The 18,936-nt window shown below is 48.9% G+C and overlaps 1 protein-coding gene across 2 annotated transcripts in view; it reads right to left on the bottom strand.

The window, feature by feature from the left end:
* Positions 1-3,165: 3,165 nt before the first annotated feature.
* PXYLP1 (2-phosphoxylose phosphatase 1) overlaps positions 3,166-18,936 on the bottom strand; it is a 61,482-nt gene continuing 45,711 nt past the window's right edge. For both annotated transcript variants that reach the window (XM_080934751.1, XM_080934752.1), the window contains 4 exons: positions 18,025-18,183; positions 17,196-17,322; positions 8,515-8,654; positions 3,166-4,556 (listed from right to left, as the gene is read on the bottom strand). In XM_080934751.1, the coding sequence (XP_080790877.1) occupies positions 3,619-4,556; positions 8,515-8,654; positions 17,196-17,322; positions 18,025-18,183 (1,364 nt within the window). In that variant the 3' untranslated portion in view covers positions 3,166-3,618. The remainder of the gene's footprint in view (positions 4,557-8,514; positions 8,655-17,195; positions 17,323-18,024; positions 18,184-18,936) is intronic.

Raw genomic sequence — 18,936 nt, forward strand, 5'->3', positions numbered from 1 at the left:
TTCACTAGTATGAGTGTGGGGGCACTGTTTGTGTGTCTGGTGCCCACAGAGGTCAGGTGTCAGATTCCCCAAACCAGAGTTGAGAACATACACCATGTGACCATGTAGGTGCCTGGCATTGAACCCAGGTCCTCTGGAAGAGCATCAAGTACTTTTAATCACTGAGCCGTCTTCCCAGCCCCCTAAAAATATGCGCTTAAAATCATGTTCTGTAACAATAAATTTAGAGAAATCTTGTCCTATTTTTAGGTTATCCATATTTGGGCATCCCCATAGAAAATTCCAGAGCAATGTTTGTCCGACAGTTCACAGTACTGCCTTCATGGGATGTGTATCATGACATATCTGATGTTGGTCCATTTTTCTATAAAACCCTTAGGATTTCCAAAGTTATTTCTTTTGCATAGTATCTTGACACAAGTGGTCTCTAGATAGCACTTAAGATGAGAGCTGTTTGGTGGAAAAACCAAAGCTTCAGAGATGGGAAGGGCCAAAGTCATATTGATCACCAGTGGCCAAAAACATAATCAGTTACACCTATGTGACGAAATCTTCATAAAATCCCAACGGACAGAGTTTGGAGGGTTAGGCAGCTAGATACGGGAAATTAATGGACCATGGCTCAGCAAGACGGTATTAGAAGCTTGTGCCCCTCCCCCACACCATATTCATCTCTTCCTCTGCAACATCCTTGTAATAAACTGGTGCTTCCCTGAAGCTCTGTGATGGCTCCAACAAATTAAGCCCAGGGGATGGAGTGGTGGTGGTGGTGTAGACCTAAATTCAGAGGCACAGGTAAAACCTGCCAACTGAAGTGCAGTTGTGTGTGACAGCTTTGGGCATTCCATCTGAGGGATCTGAATTATTTGTACATACACATCTCAGGATGGAACTGGAAGGCATCCAGCTGCAGAGCTGATTGCTCCCTTTGTGTGGTGGAAAAGCCCATACACACCCGCCCTCTCAAGTGTGTGGAGAGAGCACAGTGGGAGAAACTGGGGCCGGAACTGAGATTGTTTCTTCCCCATAAGGCTGAGCTTCACATTGGAAGTTGTTGCTTGGGATTATTTTTCAGACAGAGCATATTCATTTTAATATAAAAACACGAAGCTACCCTCTCCTTCAGCTGAGCAAGATGCCCAAAGGAAAGAAGGCCAAGGAGAAGAAGGTGGCCCTGGCCCTGCCATCGTCAAGAAGCAGGAGGCCAAAAGAGTGGTCAATCCTTTGTTAAAAAAAGGCCAAAGAACTTTGGCATTGGGCAGGACATCCAGCCCAAAAGAGATCTAACATGCTTCATCAAATGGCCACGCTATATCAGGCTGCAGAGGCAAAGAACCAAACTCTATAAGCAGCTCAAAGTACCTCCTGCCATTAACCAGTTCACCCAGGCCCTGAACAGGCAAACAAAACAGCTATTCAGCTGCTTAAGCTTGTCCACAAGTACAGGCCAGAGACAATCCTGCCTGCCTTGTGTCGAAAGATGAGGTGCCCTACTGCATCATCAAAGAAAAGGCCAGGCTGGGGTGCCTGGCCCACAGGAAGACATGCACCACTGTTGCCTTTGCACGGGTTAACTCAGAAGACAAGGATGCTCTGACTAAGCTGGTGGAAGTTATTAGGACCAATTATAATGACGAGACCCACCGCCACTGGGGAGGCAACGTTCTGGGTCCTAAGTCTGTGCCTCGCATTGCCAAGCTGGAAAAGGAAAAGGCTAAGGAACTCGACATTAAGCCGGGTTAAATGTACACTAAGTTTTCTGTACATAAATATAATTTCAAAATTCTTCCAAAAAAAAAAAAACCCATGAAGCTAACTACATACACTACATATGTGTACACTGCCAGGCTGGTCATGAGTGATGCCATTAGATCAGTTCCAAAATCCCAAGGTCTGGGCATATGCATGCATATGTGTCAGGTTCATGTTCTGCATTGAAATTAATCCGCTGTGGAACGAAGGTCTTCAGTCTGCCCTTTGCGTTGCTCGGGGGAAAGCCATCTTCTATAAACTATGCTGGCCCTGCCCAAGATACTTACTCTTACAACAGGCGTCACGAGTTAACGTTTTTAAAATTCCCTCTTCTTGCTTTTATTTTTAAATCTTCAAGCTGTATTTAGCAGTTCTAAATATGACAGCTTGTGAGTGGGGGAAAGAAACCCGAATAGGCTTTATATGTTTGAGGGAGGGACAGAGCGACAGAAACAGACAGACAGACAGACGGAGGGGGGGGGGGGACAAATGTACAGTCCTTGGCACTATATCAAGCAGTTAAAAGTAAAATTCTAAAACACTGCTTCTCCCTTGTAAAGAACCTGAAGGACAAACAGATACACACCATGAGTTGTTCAGGCTAAGAATTCAAAAATTTTTTATTTCTAAAAACAAAGCGTGTTCAAATGCAACACCAGACACAAAGGAAGAGAAGACTGGAATGCTGATGCTGCCAAATGCCACCTGCACGGCCATGTCTTCAGAATGAACTAGCACCGTTGACCTAGGAACCACGGAGTTAGTGGTAATTATGCCTAATATATAAAACATTTTCGAAAGATTATTTAACTATGGAGTAACAAAGTTTTTTTTTTCTAGAAATCTTTTCAAAAATCAATTGGAATTTGGCATTTGAAATTGATGAAAACGGTTTAAAAATGTGCCCAGTTTTATAGCCTGTCAGAGGGAATGAGTCACTAGCTATTTATTTTTGGAGGGGGGTGAGAGGGTCTGAATTGAACTTTTGGCCTCCTTCCAACCGCCACGCAGGTGCAGTAAGTCGAGTATTTCTATAGGAATCCGAACACATCTAAAACTGGTCTCAGAAAATATTTTCCTAGACTATAAAAATACTAAATGGAATACAAAAATCCCAGCATCTGCAGCCAACAGACGACAGCAGACAAAAATCTAAAACACACTTAAAGCTATTTTGTGCCGTGATCCTCATGAGTGCTGTAGTAATTCCTGTGCGCTGTCTGCTCCAGTATTCCTTTCCCTGGGCTTGTTACCACACCAGTTACAGACCCAATACCGTGCTTCTAGGGGACGTTACCAAGGGACCAGCGGTTGGCTGGCTCTCAAAGCGCTGGAAATACCATGGTACAGCTGCTTTTAAAGATGAGTCAGCAAACACAGCCTATGAGCCGGAGCTGGCTGCCACCCGTTCCGTTTGGCCTGTGGAACATAGTCACACATGCCCATCTGTGTATCGCCACGTCACTGGAGCGCAGCTGAGAGGGTATGACAGATTCCTGCCAAGCACACTTTGAACTCATCACTCTGGGAAAATTTCCACTCAACAAGGTAAATGTCCGAGATTAAGAAGATTTTGGCAGAGGTTTGCTGGTTCCACGGCAGGCCAAAAGTTAAATAAGGTTGGCTTGGCAACTGTGAGTACTGAGCCTTATGCTCACTCTAAGCTGCACAGGGCTGTGAAAACGTACCTTCCTTCCTCTGTGAACCTGCTATTTTGTACCAAGTAACATACTGTTATGTGCTTCCTGTTTGTCTCAACCCATGAGCATGGTCATCCCACCTAATCTGCATCCATTAGAACTCTATACCTTGACATCTTAGCAACAGACAGAACCAGCAAGAAGACACTGCTGTGCTGAATTCCTCTTAGGCCCCTTCCCCGTGACATGCATCGTAATAGTTAGTACTACTGCCGTCCAGGGCTACAAACATATCCCTTTTGACAAAGCGGACCAAGTTCTCAAGAGGACACATGGGCTTGGGAGAGCGCTTGTGGAAGTCATGGCAGAAGGAGGTGTGGAAGGTGACGTCAACCCCATTATAAAGAATCCGGACGGAATGTTCACTGGGCTTTTGATGGTCTTGCCAGAGCTCGAAAACCAGCCTGGCGGCAAACCTCGGGAACCTGGCTTCCAAAAGACCCAAGGCACTGAGGATGGGTGACAGGGTGACGTCGTGCGCAGAGTAGAGGGTGAAGAGCTCGTCCCTCCAACCCGAGGCAGCACGCTGCATCCGGTTAACGGTCTGATTCAGGATGGGGTGGGCCCCGAGGAGGGAATACCCAAAGTACAGGAGCTTCTCATGCCTCTCCCGCTCATCCTCGATCTGGTGCGTCTTGATCACTTTAAAGTGCTCCATGCCAAGGCAGCCGCCTTTGCTGCAGGGGAAGCTGACGTTGTGGCAAAAGTGGCAGAGCATGGAGTCGATGGGGTTGGCTGCCCGGAGCTGCTTGGTGGGGATGTCCACAATCTTGGCCATCTCCCCGTAGGTCCTCTCCAGGTCGCTGTTCTTCAGACGAAGCAGGTACTGGCGTCGCTGTTCCTTCTCCAGATACTGGTTTCTCAGCGGGCAGTAGCAGCTTCCAGAGCAGAACAGGGCACTTGGCTGGTGCTTGAAGTAAACCTTCTTCCAGTCAAACTCCGGGAGGAAGCCATAGAGCAAGGCTAGTCCGCTCTGCAGGGTGCGGCTCTTCCCCGTGGTCTCTAGGTAGAGCTGGTTTGAGGACCAGTTGTTGGGCAGAAGTTTGTGTTTCCTCAGATAGATGTCCCTCAGGAGTTGGCCATTCCGCAGATGCTGCACAACTCCTGCAACAGCAGAGGACACAGAGACTTACTTCCTGAAGAGTTTAACCTTCTTAACGTTTAGCAAAAAGGCCACAAAGGACCGGCGCCTGTCTCTGACATGTTGGATACCAGTTGAAGTTAATGGGATGAGGCCTGTTTCCCCACAGGGAAGTAGAAGCTGTGAGAACAGGCTTGTGTCAGCTAGTGTGAAGATGGGGTGTGGAGGACAGCTTTTGTCACAGCCTCTACCCACTGGACTCCCCATTTCCCTAGGGCCAGCAGAGACTAGGAACCCCGCATCTAGACTGTAATTAGCAAGTACCCGAGGACAGGTGTCTGTACTGCCCAGACACACAGCATCCTCAGGCAGGGGTGACGACATGAAATCTGTCTTACCTACCATTACCTGCTTTCTACCTAGGGTACTTCCAGTTGGGATGTTCCCTCCTTGGCCCTGTTTCCTTTATAATGCCTAACTGAAGGCCCCCTGTTAGCCTCTGCGGACTGCTTTCTGGCTCAGCAGGAACGTTCCAAGCGCAGCCAACAGTAAGTACTCTGCAATGCCAGATATCCAGAGAATGTTTTAAGAACCATAAAGGAGACAGTATGCTGATCGTGTCCCCCCCCCCGCCGCCCCCCGTTAAGTGAAAAAGAAGGAAAAGCAAGACCTGGTGTTCACAGATGCTTCAGAATGGAGGGTGTGGAGTGAGGTGGGTGGAAGGTAGGAGCAAGACTTTTACCTTCTCTTTAATGCCATCTGAGCTTTGCACACCAGAGTACAATAATGAATGGACTTTTGACAGAAATGAGAAAGCTTTATCCATATGCAGGAGAAGGCAGCCCAAAAGAAAAGAGCAGGCTTGCCCTCCAGCCTGCAGAATGTGAGGGACCGCCCTCTCAGTCACGGTGGGAACCCTCTGAGGATGTGAACTACACACAGGCCGTATGTCTAATTATATTGTTTATGTTCAGGTGTTTGAATGGTTTGGAGAGTTCTACTCCCAAATGAGTAGGCACCCTGACCCGCTGAGCTATCTTGTCTACCCCCAGATATATTCTTGCATAATGAAAATGAAAACATGGGCTGGAGAGATGGCTCAGTGGTTAAGAGCACTGACTGTTCTTCCAGAGGTCCTGAGTTCAATTCCCAGCAACCACATGGTGGCTCACAACCATCTGTAATAAGACCTGATGCCCTCTTCTGGTGTATCTGAAGACAGCCACAGTATAGTATATATAATAAATAAATAAATCTTTTTAAAAAATGAACACAGAAGCGAGGGCTCACTAGGGTACCATGGCAAGTGCACGGGAAGAGAGGTTAGCATCAAGAGTCTGTTTCTTTTTAATTTTTTAAACATTTTTAAAATTATTTTATGGTATATATTTGCCTGCATGAATGTATGTGCACCAGCTGTGTGCCTGATGTCCAAGGAAGTCAGAAGAGGGTGTCAGATCCCCTGGAACTGGCGTTATGAATGCTACTTATGGCGTTATGGTGAGTCTACTTGTGGGAGCTGGGAACCAAATTGAACCTGAACCCTCTATAAGAGCAGCTAGTGCTCTTAGCCACCGAGCCATCTCCGCAGCCCTTCATCTATTTCTCAGTGGAACTGTGGCACTTTCTTCTGATTTACTGTCTTTTGCGACTTATACTCATGAACACCAATGCTTCTGTAACGAGAAAGATTATTTAATTTTCTTTTTACATACTTTGTGCGCACATCAGTGCACATGTGCATTGCAGTGGGCACATAGAGGTCAGAAGATGGCTTGCAGGAGCTGGTTCTTTCCTTCTACGTGGGACCCAAGGATTGAACTGGAGTCACCAGGCGGGGTAGCAGACCCAGTTTACTCGTGACAGCCATCTTGCCTATAAAGTTATTTTTTATTTTAAGAAAGCAGGTATTTAAATAGATACCTTGGGGTCTCTGAGTTGCTTGAGGCCCCAGTCCATCTGAGATCGATCAGAAAACCAACCTCTCCCTAGGGCACTGACATAGGAGCTTAAACACTATTATATGTTGTTAGGTACCATTGAATGCTATTTGTCGGGATTCTGTAAACCCCAACCCTCAGTTACCTGGCAATGGCCAGGTATACTCCTCCCCAGTGACCTGACACTATAAAAGGGGCTGCTTGACCCCTCCTCTCTTGCTCTCTTGCCTCTCACATCTTTTTCTCTCCCTCCCTTACCAGTCCTCTTCACCTTCCCTTCCCCCCTCTTTCTCCATGTGCTCATGGTTGGCCTTCTACTTCTCTATTCCTCTCCTCTCTCTCTCTCTCTCTCTCTCTCTCTCTCTCTCTCTCTCTCTCTCTCTCTCTCTCTCTCTGCCTCTACTACCCTCTTAACTCTCCCATGACTTGAATAAACTCTATTAGGTACTATACTGTTGAGTGGCTGGTCCCTCAGGGGGAGGGGATTCCCAACATGGGCCCCTCAGAGGCATCTCCCTTGCCCCCAGGCCTTACCGCACCTCCATGGGCCATATGCCCCCCCCCCACTCTCTTCATCTTTTCCCTAACATTGGTGCTGAAACCTGGGACATCATCTTTTAACAACACTATTAAGACTGTTCTGTGTTGAGTTTGTGTTGGGTCTTTATTGTTAAGTTAATTGTCAACATTATTTTAAGTTCTCTGAGCATGACTAAGAACCAGGAGCAGACTGTTTGATGGGCTCTCCTCTGCCTGGCAGCCTGAGCAGAGAACTGTCAGCCAAGAGCCCCTTTCCTACTGACTGGCCAGACGGCCTTCACGGCTGCCTGGCTGCTTTGGACACTTTGCAGTCGCCCTGAGGACACTTCCGCAGCTATAAACACAGCTGAGGAGAAACAGTCTGCTGCAGCCTCAGAGAGCAACAGTGGAAGCAAGACAAGCCTGGTGAGCTCTAGCCACTTTCTCAGGCCAGAGGGCTTTTCCTGGTGGCCCAGAAGGCCTGTGGCTGGTGCAAGCAGTCCTTTATTTGTGGGAAAACAACTATATTAGTGCAAACAGGCTTGTTATATCCTCTGTGGTGGTTTGTACATGCTTGACCCAGGGAGTGGCACTATTAGGAGGTGTGGCCTTGTTGGAGTAGGTGTGTCACTGTGGGTATGGGCTTTAAGACCCTCAACCTAGCTGTCTGAAAGCCAGTCTTCTCCTAGGTGCCTTCAGATGAAGATGTAGAACTCTCAGCTCTTCCTGCACCATGCCTGCCTGGATGCTGCCATGCTCCCACATTGATGATACTTGACCGAACCTCTGAACCTGTACACCAGACCCAATTAAATGTTGTCCTTTATAAGAATTGCCTTGGTCATGGTATCTGTTCACAGCAGTAAAACCCTGACCAAGACACCCCCTTTCCTGGCTGTTCAGCTTGCTTTTCTAGTCAGCCCACCTTCACTGCTCCTCATATAAGAAGGCCCAGGGAAAGACTTCTGACTGACCTTCCCTTGTGTACTCTGACTCTATCAGAGAGAGCAGTAGCAGTGGTCAAGGTGGCAGCATTGCAATTAAGACAACAGCTGAAGAAACAGAAAGCCGATAACACTGTCACTATAGGGCCGGGAGTCCTAACCTAGGAGTTTGAGTTTTAACACTGGAAGGCATCATCCACAGCTGCTCCGTACTGTCTGCTTCGCTCTGTCTGTTGCTGCCACTCATTACTGCTAGAAGCCAAGGACTATGGTGTCTGCCAAGTGCTGGACTGTCAGCAGTTAAGCCCAGAGCAGTAAATTCTTAGTTTTTAAGGCTTCAAGATTAAAGACCTGTGTTTGGCATACCAGTCCCCGGGCTCTGGGCACTCAAGGCCCAGGACTACCAGCCCTGAAAGAGATCATCAACTCCTGATTTCTGTCTGGGAATAGCCAGGCCCCACGTGGATAACGGATAACACATATGCCTGCATCCTGGAGGACATTACCTATCTATCATCTGCTGATGTGTGCAAGCAGAGGGGTGTATGGGAAGGACATGGACCAGTCATTGTACATACCTGTCTGTGTGAGCTCTCCCATCTCACACAGAGGGTGGTTAGGATAGAGAGGCAGGGAATTTAAGGGGCTTTCAAAAGAGGCTCCGGATCCTTTCGACATGTGACTAACAAAAGCTTCCAGTTTAGGGTGATACGGCTTCCTAAAGGGACAAGAGAAACAGCAGTTAGAACGCTCCAAAACAGTCACGCATCAGCACATACAGCCTGTGTGTGACTCGGCCTCCACTGCCTCAGAAGCAGGTTCCGGGGCTCAGTAATCCTAAAGTTCCAGTTTGAGGGCCAGACTGATGGCTCACTAGGTAAGCGCACTGGCAGCTCTTCAGAGGATCTGAGTTTGAGTCCCGGCACCTTACGGCAGCTCACAGTCATCTGTGACTCTAGCCTCAGAAGATCCAGTGACCTGGTCTCTGTGGTGTATTGACATACATGGAGGCAGAACACCCACAAGCATAGAAATAACGGGAAAATGTTTATAAGGTTACAACTTCATTCTGACTTGACCACAGATATCTATACACACAGTGGAGAACAGCCCCAGTCCCCAACCTCTGTTGAATACAATACGCAGGGATTTGGCTTTGCCCTCCACCCGCATGTCCTATAGGCTGCTGCTGCCTCTGGATCCTGTGGTAGGAAGGAAGCTGCTCTGATCTCTTCCTTTCCTACCCTGATGCTTGTCAGCTGCCAGGCTTGTTGATTCCTTGACCTGTTGCTTTATCTCTTCTCCATCATCCTCGCCCTGGGTTCTGACTTTAGACAGCGTTGTCTGGAAGGCTTTGGAGCCCTTACTGGCTTTCTTCAGCTTAACCCTGCCCTTCTCACCTGGCTCCCCAGCCACTCTCACATATTCACGTCGCCACCTTCTGGAGAGGGGTGAGCACAGCTGGTCACTTTGCTTTAGGCCCCCTCCAGAGACCCGCTTCCCCCCTTCCTTCTGACTACACAGAGTCAGCCATCTTCCTTTCTCCCAGCATGTAACACACTCCATCCCCTCCCATCTCCATCACTTTTTATATAACCTCATGGAAGGCCTCTCTCATCTTTACTGCTTCTGACCTCTGGAACAAACGCTCTTTGGAAAACCGTTCACTGAACGAGATGACCAATGCCTATCCCTCCAGTCCTATACAGGCTGCTGTGCATTTTGCAAATGAAATATCTCACTTAATGCTGGGCAGTAATGAGTGCCTAGAAAAGCTGTGAGGTCTGAGATCACAGAGCAGATAGGGCAAAGACAAGCACACTTTACCCCAGCACTAATGGACGGTTTCCCTAGATGATGCTAACTTAGGAGTAATATGCTTTTTCTCTGTGTAACTAAATGGACTGTGGACACATACGCCTTTTCTCTGTGTAACTAAACTACCTGTGGACACATACGCCTTTTCTCTGTGTAACTAAACTACCTATGGACACATACGCCTTTTCTCTGAATAGTAAAAAGGCCCATGTATGTGTGTACAGTCTCCATCGGAACAGAAGGGGACAGAGAGAGCCACCGGCAAGGAAACTGCATGCGAACTGGCGAGAGCAGCCGGTAACTTGTTCTAACGGCAAATCCCAGGTGTCTGAAAGCCCAATTAACTTTGGAAACACTTTAAAAACTGAGGCCAAAATGCATTTACATGTGTCAAAAGCAGAAAGCTGAAAAAAAATCCGTCTTATAAAAATGTTTTAAAATCAGTTCGCTAATCTAGACATGTAAGAGAGTCTAATAAAGCCCAGAACCCTGTCTCTCAGAAAAGGAAAAAAAAAAAAAAAAAAAACCAGAGCACATTTTATTCTGCCTGAGGCTACGAATATAAATGTTTATAAACCAGGAAGTAAAATGTCCAGACCCACAACACGGCTGTCAATGTGAATTCACATCAACACTGGCGATCCATCAACACAACTCAAATCTTCTGTTCGGGGGCATTATTTCGGCTGGCGACTTCTGAGGCTCTGAAAATGCTTGGCTGCCAATTTTAGAAACGGAATTTCACTACTGCATGTGCTTTGCTGAGATGTTCCAGGTTCTCAGGGCATCTGACTGTGAAAGGATGCGGCGCTATCTAATGGTATTCATTACAACTCTCTCCCCTTTTCTGTTCTGCAGCAGTAAGATGGAAACCCAAGCCTTGGATATGCTACGTCTGTCTCACATGCTCTCCTACCAAACCACACCTCAGGCTCTTCATTGTAACTTCTCGGAAGAGAAACGTTTACAGGACAGACGGTATCTTTTTCATAGTAGCTGAGTCCTTGGGGCCTGACCTGGATCCCAGTGCTCAGGTCTCATCCCTGCCTCCATCCCTGGAGCCCAGAGCATATCTGGTAGACACTCCAAAAGCACGTGGGAATGAATTCAACAGTGACGTGCCCCATTCTTAGATGCATTGTGAAGACATCACGTTCGCGTCTTCCTTAACCCAGAATAGTGAAAATCCTGTCAGCAGAGCGGTTATTATTACACTTTGATTTTGATGGGAATACTGAAAACAAAGGCTGTGGGAGGTGAGGGTATGGTTGCATGCCAAATTATGTTATTTCTACTTGGCAACGTGGTTGGCACCCACCGCTGAAGTAAGCGTTTCACTCTAAGGTTTTGGCTCCTTTCTGCTCCGTTCCGGCAGCTGTTAGCATTCTGTCTAAGCTCCACCCACAGTTACCTGACAACAGCCAGGTATGCCTGGCACCAAAAAAAGGGGCTGCTTGCCCCCTCCTCTCTCTCTTGCTCTCTTCCCCTCTTCCCCCTTTGTCCTTTCTCTCCCCATTCCCTTCACCCCTCTCTCCATGTGCTCATGGCCGGCCTCTATTCCTTTACTCTTCTCTCCCTCTCCCCTCCCCCACTAACCTCTTAACTCCCCTCCCCACGCTCTGAATACTCTATTCTATATTAAACCATCCTGTGGCTGGTCCCTCAGGGGGAAAGGATGCCTCAACATGGGCCTACCAGAGGCACCCCCTTCCCCCACACCTCACCCTACCTCCACAGAGCATACCCCTCTTCTCTTTATCTTTTCATAGATACAACACACGGTGCTGAAATGAAGGTTCCTGATACCAACAGCAGCTGTGTGGGCAAAGCAGCTGTGGAGACATCGTTGGAGAGCAGTGAAGACCAACAACCTGGAAGGACCCTCTCGATGAGTAGCTAGATTGGCTGAGGGGGCATGAATCTGCCCTTGCACGGGAAGAGGCAAACTTTCTTGTTTAGGGCAAAGGTGCCTTTGAGTCTCTGTTAGAAAGCCTGAACTCACCCTGGTGACCTGAGGATGTATTTCTCCTCAGTGTAACTCATGACTGTGACCTCCTTGGGAACCTGCTTTCACGTTGACAACTGAGACAATAAAAATCATTGCTTGAAGTTGTTTCCTTGGGACTTCTTATACACATTTTTATATGTACTGTTCCAATGTACTTTTCCCACAATGCTCGGGGCAGAATCCCATGGCCAGTCGCATACAAGAGAAACCAGACCGTTCAGCGGTGACCTGGGTTCTGCAGGACTGGCTACCTGGAGCAGGGACGGCAGTGTTATTGCCGGAAAGTGTAATTTTAAAAGTGCACCTGGCTGGAAACCAGAAGGAATTTATACCACATCTAAAAATCTTAAATAAACTAAAGAATAGATCGTTTCCAATTTCAACAAAACAAGCGTATACAGAAACCAATCCCAAAGTACTTTGCTGGGCCTTTTCGTGTAACTTGATATGGCCAACTGTTCTCTCCTCATTCCACCTGAGACCATGTTAGCCTTATCTTCTGCCCGTAAAGATGCTCAAATAAACCAGCAAGCCAATGTCCCTGAGCCCTAACTGTACAGCCCTCTGCCCGGCAGACGCTCTTCCTTGTATGTGCAGATAAGCTCACAGGCCACGCCATACTGGAGCCAGAGCTCCTAGGCAGTATCCTTGGCTCCTGGAGAGACAGCGCCATCAGCAATGCTGCCCTGCCTCCGCTTTTTCATCCCCCCCACCCAGAGTCACGCAGTCATGCAGTCTGCCCATCCTACCTGACCTCCAAGGTCACCCCTCCATCTCTGATGTCATTCTCAAGGTTCAGCCTCTGTCAGTTTCTCATTTAACAACAAACCTTTGTCCTGGGTACTTGGGTGGTAACAGGACACAAATAAGAGAAATCTCTGACTCAGGGAGGGAGCATACATTCCAGCCTGGGGAAACACATCCCACAAGAGACACTGTAATCAGAGAGAAAGAGAGAGAGAGAGAGAGAGCAGACAGACAGACAGACAGAGAATGAATAACAGATACCATGGCAGGGCAGGAGAGGAGAGTGGGAGAGGAGCACCCTGTCATTCCGTGCAGTGGTGTGCTCAGGTGTGGAAAGTAGCACACCCAAGGGCGAGAAGAGAGGCTGCCCATAGGGAGTGGCACAATTGGGAGGTGTGGCCTTGTTGGAGTGGGTGTGGCCTTGTTGGAGTGGGTGTGGCCTTGTTGGAGTAGGTGTGGCCTTGTTGGAAGAAATGTGTTACTGGGGGTGGGCTTTGAGATTTCAGAAGCTCAAGCCAGGCCTAGTGACTCACTCTTTCTTCTTGTTGCCTAGGGATACCAGATATAGAACTCTTGGCTCCTTCTCCAGTACCACATCTGCCTGAACACTGCCATGCTTCCTGCCATGATGACAATGGACTAAACCTCTGAACTGTAAGCCAGGCCTGATGAAATGTTTGCCTTATTTAGAGCTGCTGTGGGTCATGGCGTCTCTTCATAGCAATAAAACCCTAACTAAGACGGTCTCATAAGCTGAGTTGTGGGTTGCGGGTCAGACACCTGTGCTGGCTTCCACTGTGTGACTGACCCAGCACCAGCATGAGACCTGATGCCTGATGTAAGTGGCTCTCCACCTGCTGTGAAGCCTTAGCTGCCCGCTTACCCTGTTACCTTTCCAGCCAGACTGTTCCTAGTGTTACTCATGTATGCCCAGCTCTGCAAACTGCAGGCCCACTGCACTTTCTGGCCCTTCCATCTAGAACATTCTCTCCCTAGGTCTTCACAGGACTTCTCTACATTTATGTGATGACTGGTGTGCTACCATGCAACCTGGCCCAGGAAAGGGGCATAACTCTAACATTTGTTATGTAAATGTTTGAAAGGACTGTTTTCCTTCTTGGATGGAGAAAAGCATGCTCATCTTTATGAATGTAAACAGGGCATTTAAAGACACCTCGCTCTCTTCCTTAGGGAGATGGCTCCGCGGTTAAGAGCACTGGCTGCTCTTCTAGAGGTCCTGAGTTCAATTCCCAGCAACCACATGGTGGCTCACAACCATCTGTAATGGGATCCGATGCCCTCATCTGGTGAGTCTGAACTGAACAACAGTGTACTCACATACATAAATAAATGGCTAATTTTTAAGAAAACCACGGCACTCACGTGGTTAATGTCTTCAACACTGACTAACTGTAGCACTGGAGAGTGCAGCAGAACTTTGCCTAACACAGCACCCAGCAATCATGGAGAGCCATCTTCCACCACAAAGTCAACGGGGTGCAGAACTGTGCATGGGCACTGGAAGGCAACAGACAGGTATGGGCACACTTAGCTCCCACCCGTGACTCAGACATCCCCAACCATAGACCAAAGTAATGGGTACCTTCCAGGCCTGACTGCCTAGCAGGAAACCACAAAATTACTAATTTATGTGCCAAAAACAGAATCTGGGAAAGCAGCAGGCACTGCTGGGACGGAGCCCAGAGCAAGGGTCTACACACTGCATGCCCGCTCACTCCTTCCATAAGTACATGTTTGCAGTGATAAGCCAAGCCTTACTGAGTTTAAGGATGGACTTAAATAAACACTGTTAATTAAGTAGGATCGTGACTCCTTTCATCTGGGAGGTGGGTGCTGGGAGCCAGAGATAGCCTGAGCCCCTGCATCTGCCCTGTTCTTTCCTGTGCAAACAACGCCCACAATAAGGTTTAATTTCTAAGGCACGGGCGAGGGGTTATAATGACTGACGATAAGATAAGGCTCCACAGCACACTGCGACCACGGGAATGGAGTTTTCCATTCGGTGTGGCTAGACCGCTGTAGCAGAGGCAACAGAAAAGGGGGCAAACTCAGACCTCTAGGCTGCAGTGCATGATGCCATGTCACCATGGAGGAAGCGTCTGCATGAAGCAGGCCACATGCTTGTTCCCTCTTTTACTTAGACACAAAAGGTTGATGTGAGGCAGGCAGGACATGCCTTGTTGGAGTATGGTGACTTGCCTCTGAGAGGGGAAGGGATCTGCCCAGTGTCAAATAGGTTGTAAAGGCTTCAGGGATACAATGGCCAAGGCTCAACTATCAGCAGGAGCATGGTGACAGGAACCTACAACCTGCAATCCCCACAGAGGTGACAAATTCACTCTGCAACTATCAAGCCCAAAAGCTGCCACTGGGCAGGCTCTAGGCTGGGTTTGGTGATTTGGGGTGGGTGATTAGTCAAGCCTGGGGTTAGGCAGAGCAGAGTCCCCTTGGCAAGATAAGCTGCATGGTGCCCAGACTAATAGGCCCCTTCTCCTGTAACAGCCAAAGTTCCTGTGTCAGGGTCTGTTCTGAGCCACACCAGTTGGATTCCCCTGGTGGAAACGCAACTCCATGCAAGAGGAAGGAGACTACAGCTAAGGAAGGGAAGCATGTGACAGTCTACAAAGCCGCACGGCCATGCTACCCCCACCTAGCACAGAAGCCCCATGTCCTCAGGCTGTTCGAAGGGTGGCTAGTAAGCAAGAGCAGAGTTTTACTGGCTGTAGACACAACACTAGGCTTTACCCAGTGGAGGACAATGGCTCCTCTGGGCTGCCTTTCCCTGCTCTTCATCCACAGGGTTAAGGTGTAGTGTAATTAGCAGCCTGTAATTAACTGTGCCAGTTAGGATGGCTTTTACAGACTTCCCTTGTCTGTTCTGACATCCTTTCTGTATGTCTCCCCCTCCCCCTCCTACAGTGAGAGATAGGTATTGTCAGTTCCCTAGACAGTCACACCAGAGTGTTTCATGTATGGGATGGGGAGCGGGGGTGGGGTGGGGGGGCTCTGCTGAAAAGGGAACTTCTAAAGAGGTCTTGAAGATACTGTGGAAATGGGGTGAGCAGGGAGAAGAACAGCAGGAGGGAGAGACCACTGGCACAAAGCCACGAAGGTGTGGGTGCTACAAGAAGTGGGGTGCTGGGGAGCTGGGAATCACAGGGGAAAGTCTGAATACCAGGCTGAAGAGTGAGGGTTTGGGTCCCGATGGGGAGAGCCAGGGTGCTCACGGTCCCCTAACAGGAGACAACAGGGTGCACACCTTGTTAATTCAATACAGCCAGGAAAACACACATCCCCAGGCAGGTGGCAACGTAGTCTCAAGCATCGGAGAGAACATGCAAAACCTCACAGTCTTTCTACCTAAAATGGTTCACTTGCTTCTCCCCAGGCACCAGGGGGTCCTGGAATATCAAGAGTTATCTGAAACCCCTAGCTTCGTGTCCTGGCTTGCCCTGGCCGCAATCCATGGTGCCACTGCTGGGCTGGTCATTTGTAGGCAAGCTGGCACCCCAGGAGCAGTCCATCAAAATAACATCGCCCCCACTGGGTCCTTCCCTACGCCTCCTGGTCTCACTCAGCACAGGATATATGCTCTGTGCCCCCAGATACCCTGGCTCCGCCCACGGCATCGTTTATCGCTAACCGCTTCTAATTTCATCATGCTTGTCATCTCCATTCCCTGTTCAATTATTTTTCCATCCTCAGGGCTTTCAACTAAGACAGTGCTGCCTGTAATGTGTGAAAAATTTAAATGGCTGAATACTATGTTACTCTCACAGGCCTTGGCAGCTGCAAGTGCCCCCTGCCCTCTCCTGCAGCATCTGCCCCTCACCCCCCACCCCCGCCCCTGCCTGGTGAGCTTTGATTTCTATTTCAGAGGTGGGGGGCTGAGCTCAAAGAGACCAAGGGATCCAAGTGCCTGGTGCCTCCATGAGAACACCTCTACGGGGATGACTCCAACCCAGGGCCCACGCTCTCTTCTTTCTTACATGGAGCATCAGAATGAGAGGCTGGGTCTCAGACTGAAGGTCTCAGGCTTCAGTGTATTTTCTGAGTTGCCTGAAATTGATGCCCTCTCTGCTCTGAGCGTGTCTTTAGCTCTCTTCTCCCAATTCATACAATCTCCCCTGGAGTTAGGAGTTAGGGAAGCCAAATGAAATTTACATGACATACAAAACTTAAAACTTGGAAGCTCAGATAGTTACAAGACTCACAAGGCCCCTTCCAAGGTTTTAACAGCAGGAAATAACCACTAAGGGGGAGAAGAAAGTGTGTGGAAGCTGAGCTACCTTCAAGCTGCACAGGAGGATACTGGGATGAAGCCTTCTGAGTGGATGGAGCCATGCTGGGGTGGGCTTTTCAGTGAGGCAGTGGCCTCTGAGTCACCCACGCTCCTCTGGGGAACCCTAATAAAATCTCTGGTTTACAAAGCTGGATTTGGGTGGTGTCCTTTTTTCCCATCCCTCACCAGTGCCCTATCTGGGCTGAATACATGTCTGTGTCTCCCAAGGGAGTCGCACAACAGCATACAATGCAGGGTGACAAACTCTTTGAATAGTTTGTGCCCACCAAAGCATAGCCGTGTTCCTCCCTCCCACAATGCTCTGCTGCACAGAACACAGCAGAACGCACACAAAGATGACTCATTTTAAAGATGCAATTTACCTGCTGGCCACTAGAGTGCAGTCGATTTCCGGCCGCTTTGTTTTGGGAATGGCATACAGTGGGTACCTGTCCCCGTGACGGATGAACACATGAACGGAGACCAACTTATAATGATGCGGGGCATGACCTGTGAGAGAGACACATCTTCCAGTCACCATACGATATGCAAGTGTTTTAGCAAGAGTGGCATGTACCCAGCTAGGCTGGGGGACCGAGGAGGTAAAACCCAGGGCAACCCAGAAATGGTGGAGCTGCTACTCAGGGACTTGAACTGGAGGGAAGGCTGCTGTGCTGGGTAAGGGATGCTGATGAACCCCATAAGGTGGGACAGGGGCTCGTGGGAGGGACTGACATATCCCGAGCCCCCAAAACAATCAGCTGAAACCCAGTGAGATGTATACGTGGTGACTAATGTCTCACATGCAGAGATTCGGGGAGGCTCACAAAAATCCTAGCAACAGACTCCTGCTTTAAGACCTTCAGGAAACACAGCAGGACACAAATGCACACCCCCCCACACACACCACCCTTTGATACACTCCAAGGACAGTGAAACTTGACAGGGATATAGTTTCACATTCCTTTATAGCCAGACTGTGGGTCCTGTGGACGTACTAAGCATATGGTGGGTTTGCCCTGAGAAGCAGAGTAGCCAAAGAGATGGGCTAGCCTCAAGCCTTTCGTCTGCCTTCCCCACATCTCACCAGAGACTAGCCACTTCCTCCCCTCAGTACCGTGTGCTAAGGCCCAGTGCTTGCTGCAGGATTTGAGGCCAAGCCAGCCAGCTTCCCATCCATGTCGGACAGGACAGGTCATACACTGAGTCTACCTTCCATACTGTGCTCGGCTACGCTCGGAATGTTGCAGTAGAGAAGAGCTTCATACACCGGGTCTACCGTTGGGGGCTCGGTCACCGGGTCAGGCATGATCCTCTTCCGACTCTTGCTGCCTCCCCCATTCTTTGTGGTGGACACTGGGATCAGATGGACTGCGAAGAAAGCAGAGAGGGTAAAGAAGATGCTAGATCATCTCGGTGGCTGCAGACAACGTTGTTGGGAGCGATGCCCATTCCCTCCCCCCCAAGGATTAGCTGAACTGCCCGCTTGTATGCCTAGACATTGGGAATACCACGAGCCCTCCTTTCAAGTTTAGATGGGCCCAGTCACAAGCCTGTGACACCCATGTCTCACACCTGTGAGGTAGATTACAGACACAACCCAGGGGGTGTGGCTTCCACTGAGCAGCTAGGGAATTTGCATACTGCCCTTATAGCTGTATATCTTGAGAGCTGGATTCAGAGAAAAAAAAAAAAGCAGCATTTTCTGGTAACGCGGATAATCGAGTTGTGTCTTTCTATTCAAACCCTCAGACCTTCGCCGGATTCAGAATAGCTGATGGAGGTGCAGGCACTGTCAAATGTCTGTCACAGCAGTGTTCTCTCCTTCAGTTATGGTGGCCCTCAGGGGAACAGGGAGTCAGCCTGTGTCTGAGTAACAGACCTCCCTCAGTGTAGACAAGGAGAACTCACTCCTCACTCTCGAGTTACTGCAGCTAACAGCGCTTGAGGACGCAGCCCTCTTCCCAGTAAGCTTTTAGCTCCCATAACTGTATCAATGGGCGGAATCATTGTCCACTGGCGCCTGTTAAGTGCTAAACGGATTGCGTGTCACACCTCAATTAATACCATCCGACCACACTCCATGGTCTCTAGAGCCCTATACCGGGAATCTGTTCACCAGAC

The sequence above is a fragment of the Micromys minutus genome (genome assembly GCF_963924665.1).
Source record: "Micromys minutus genome assembly, chromosome: 21".
NCBI classification, from domain to species: Eukaryota; Metazoa; Chordata; class Mammalia; order Rodentia; family Muridae; genus Micromys; species Micromys minutus.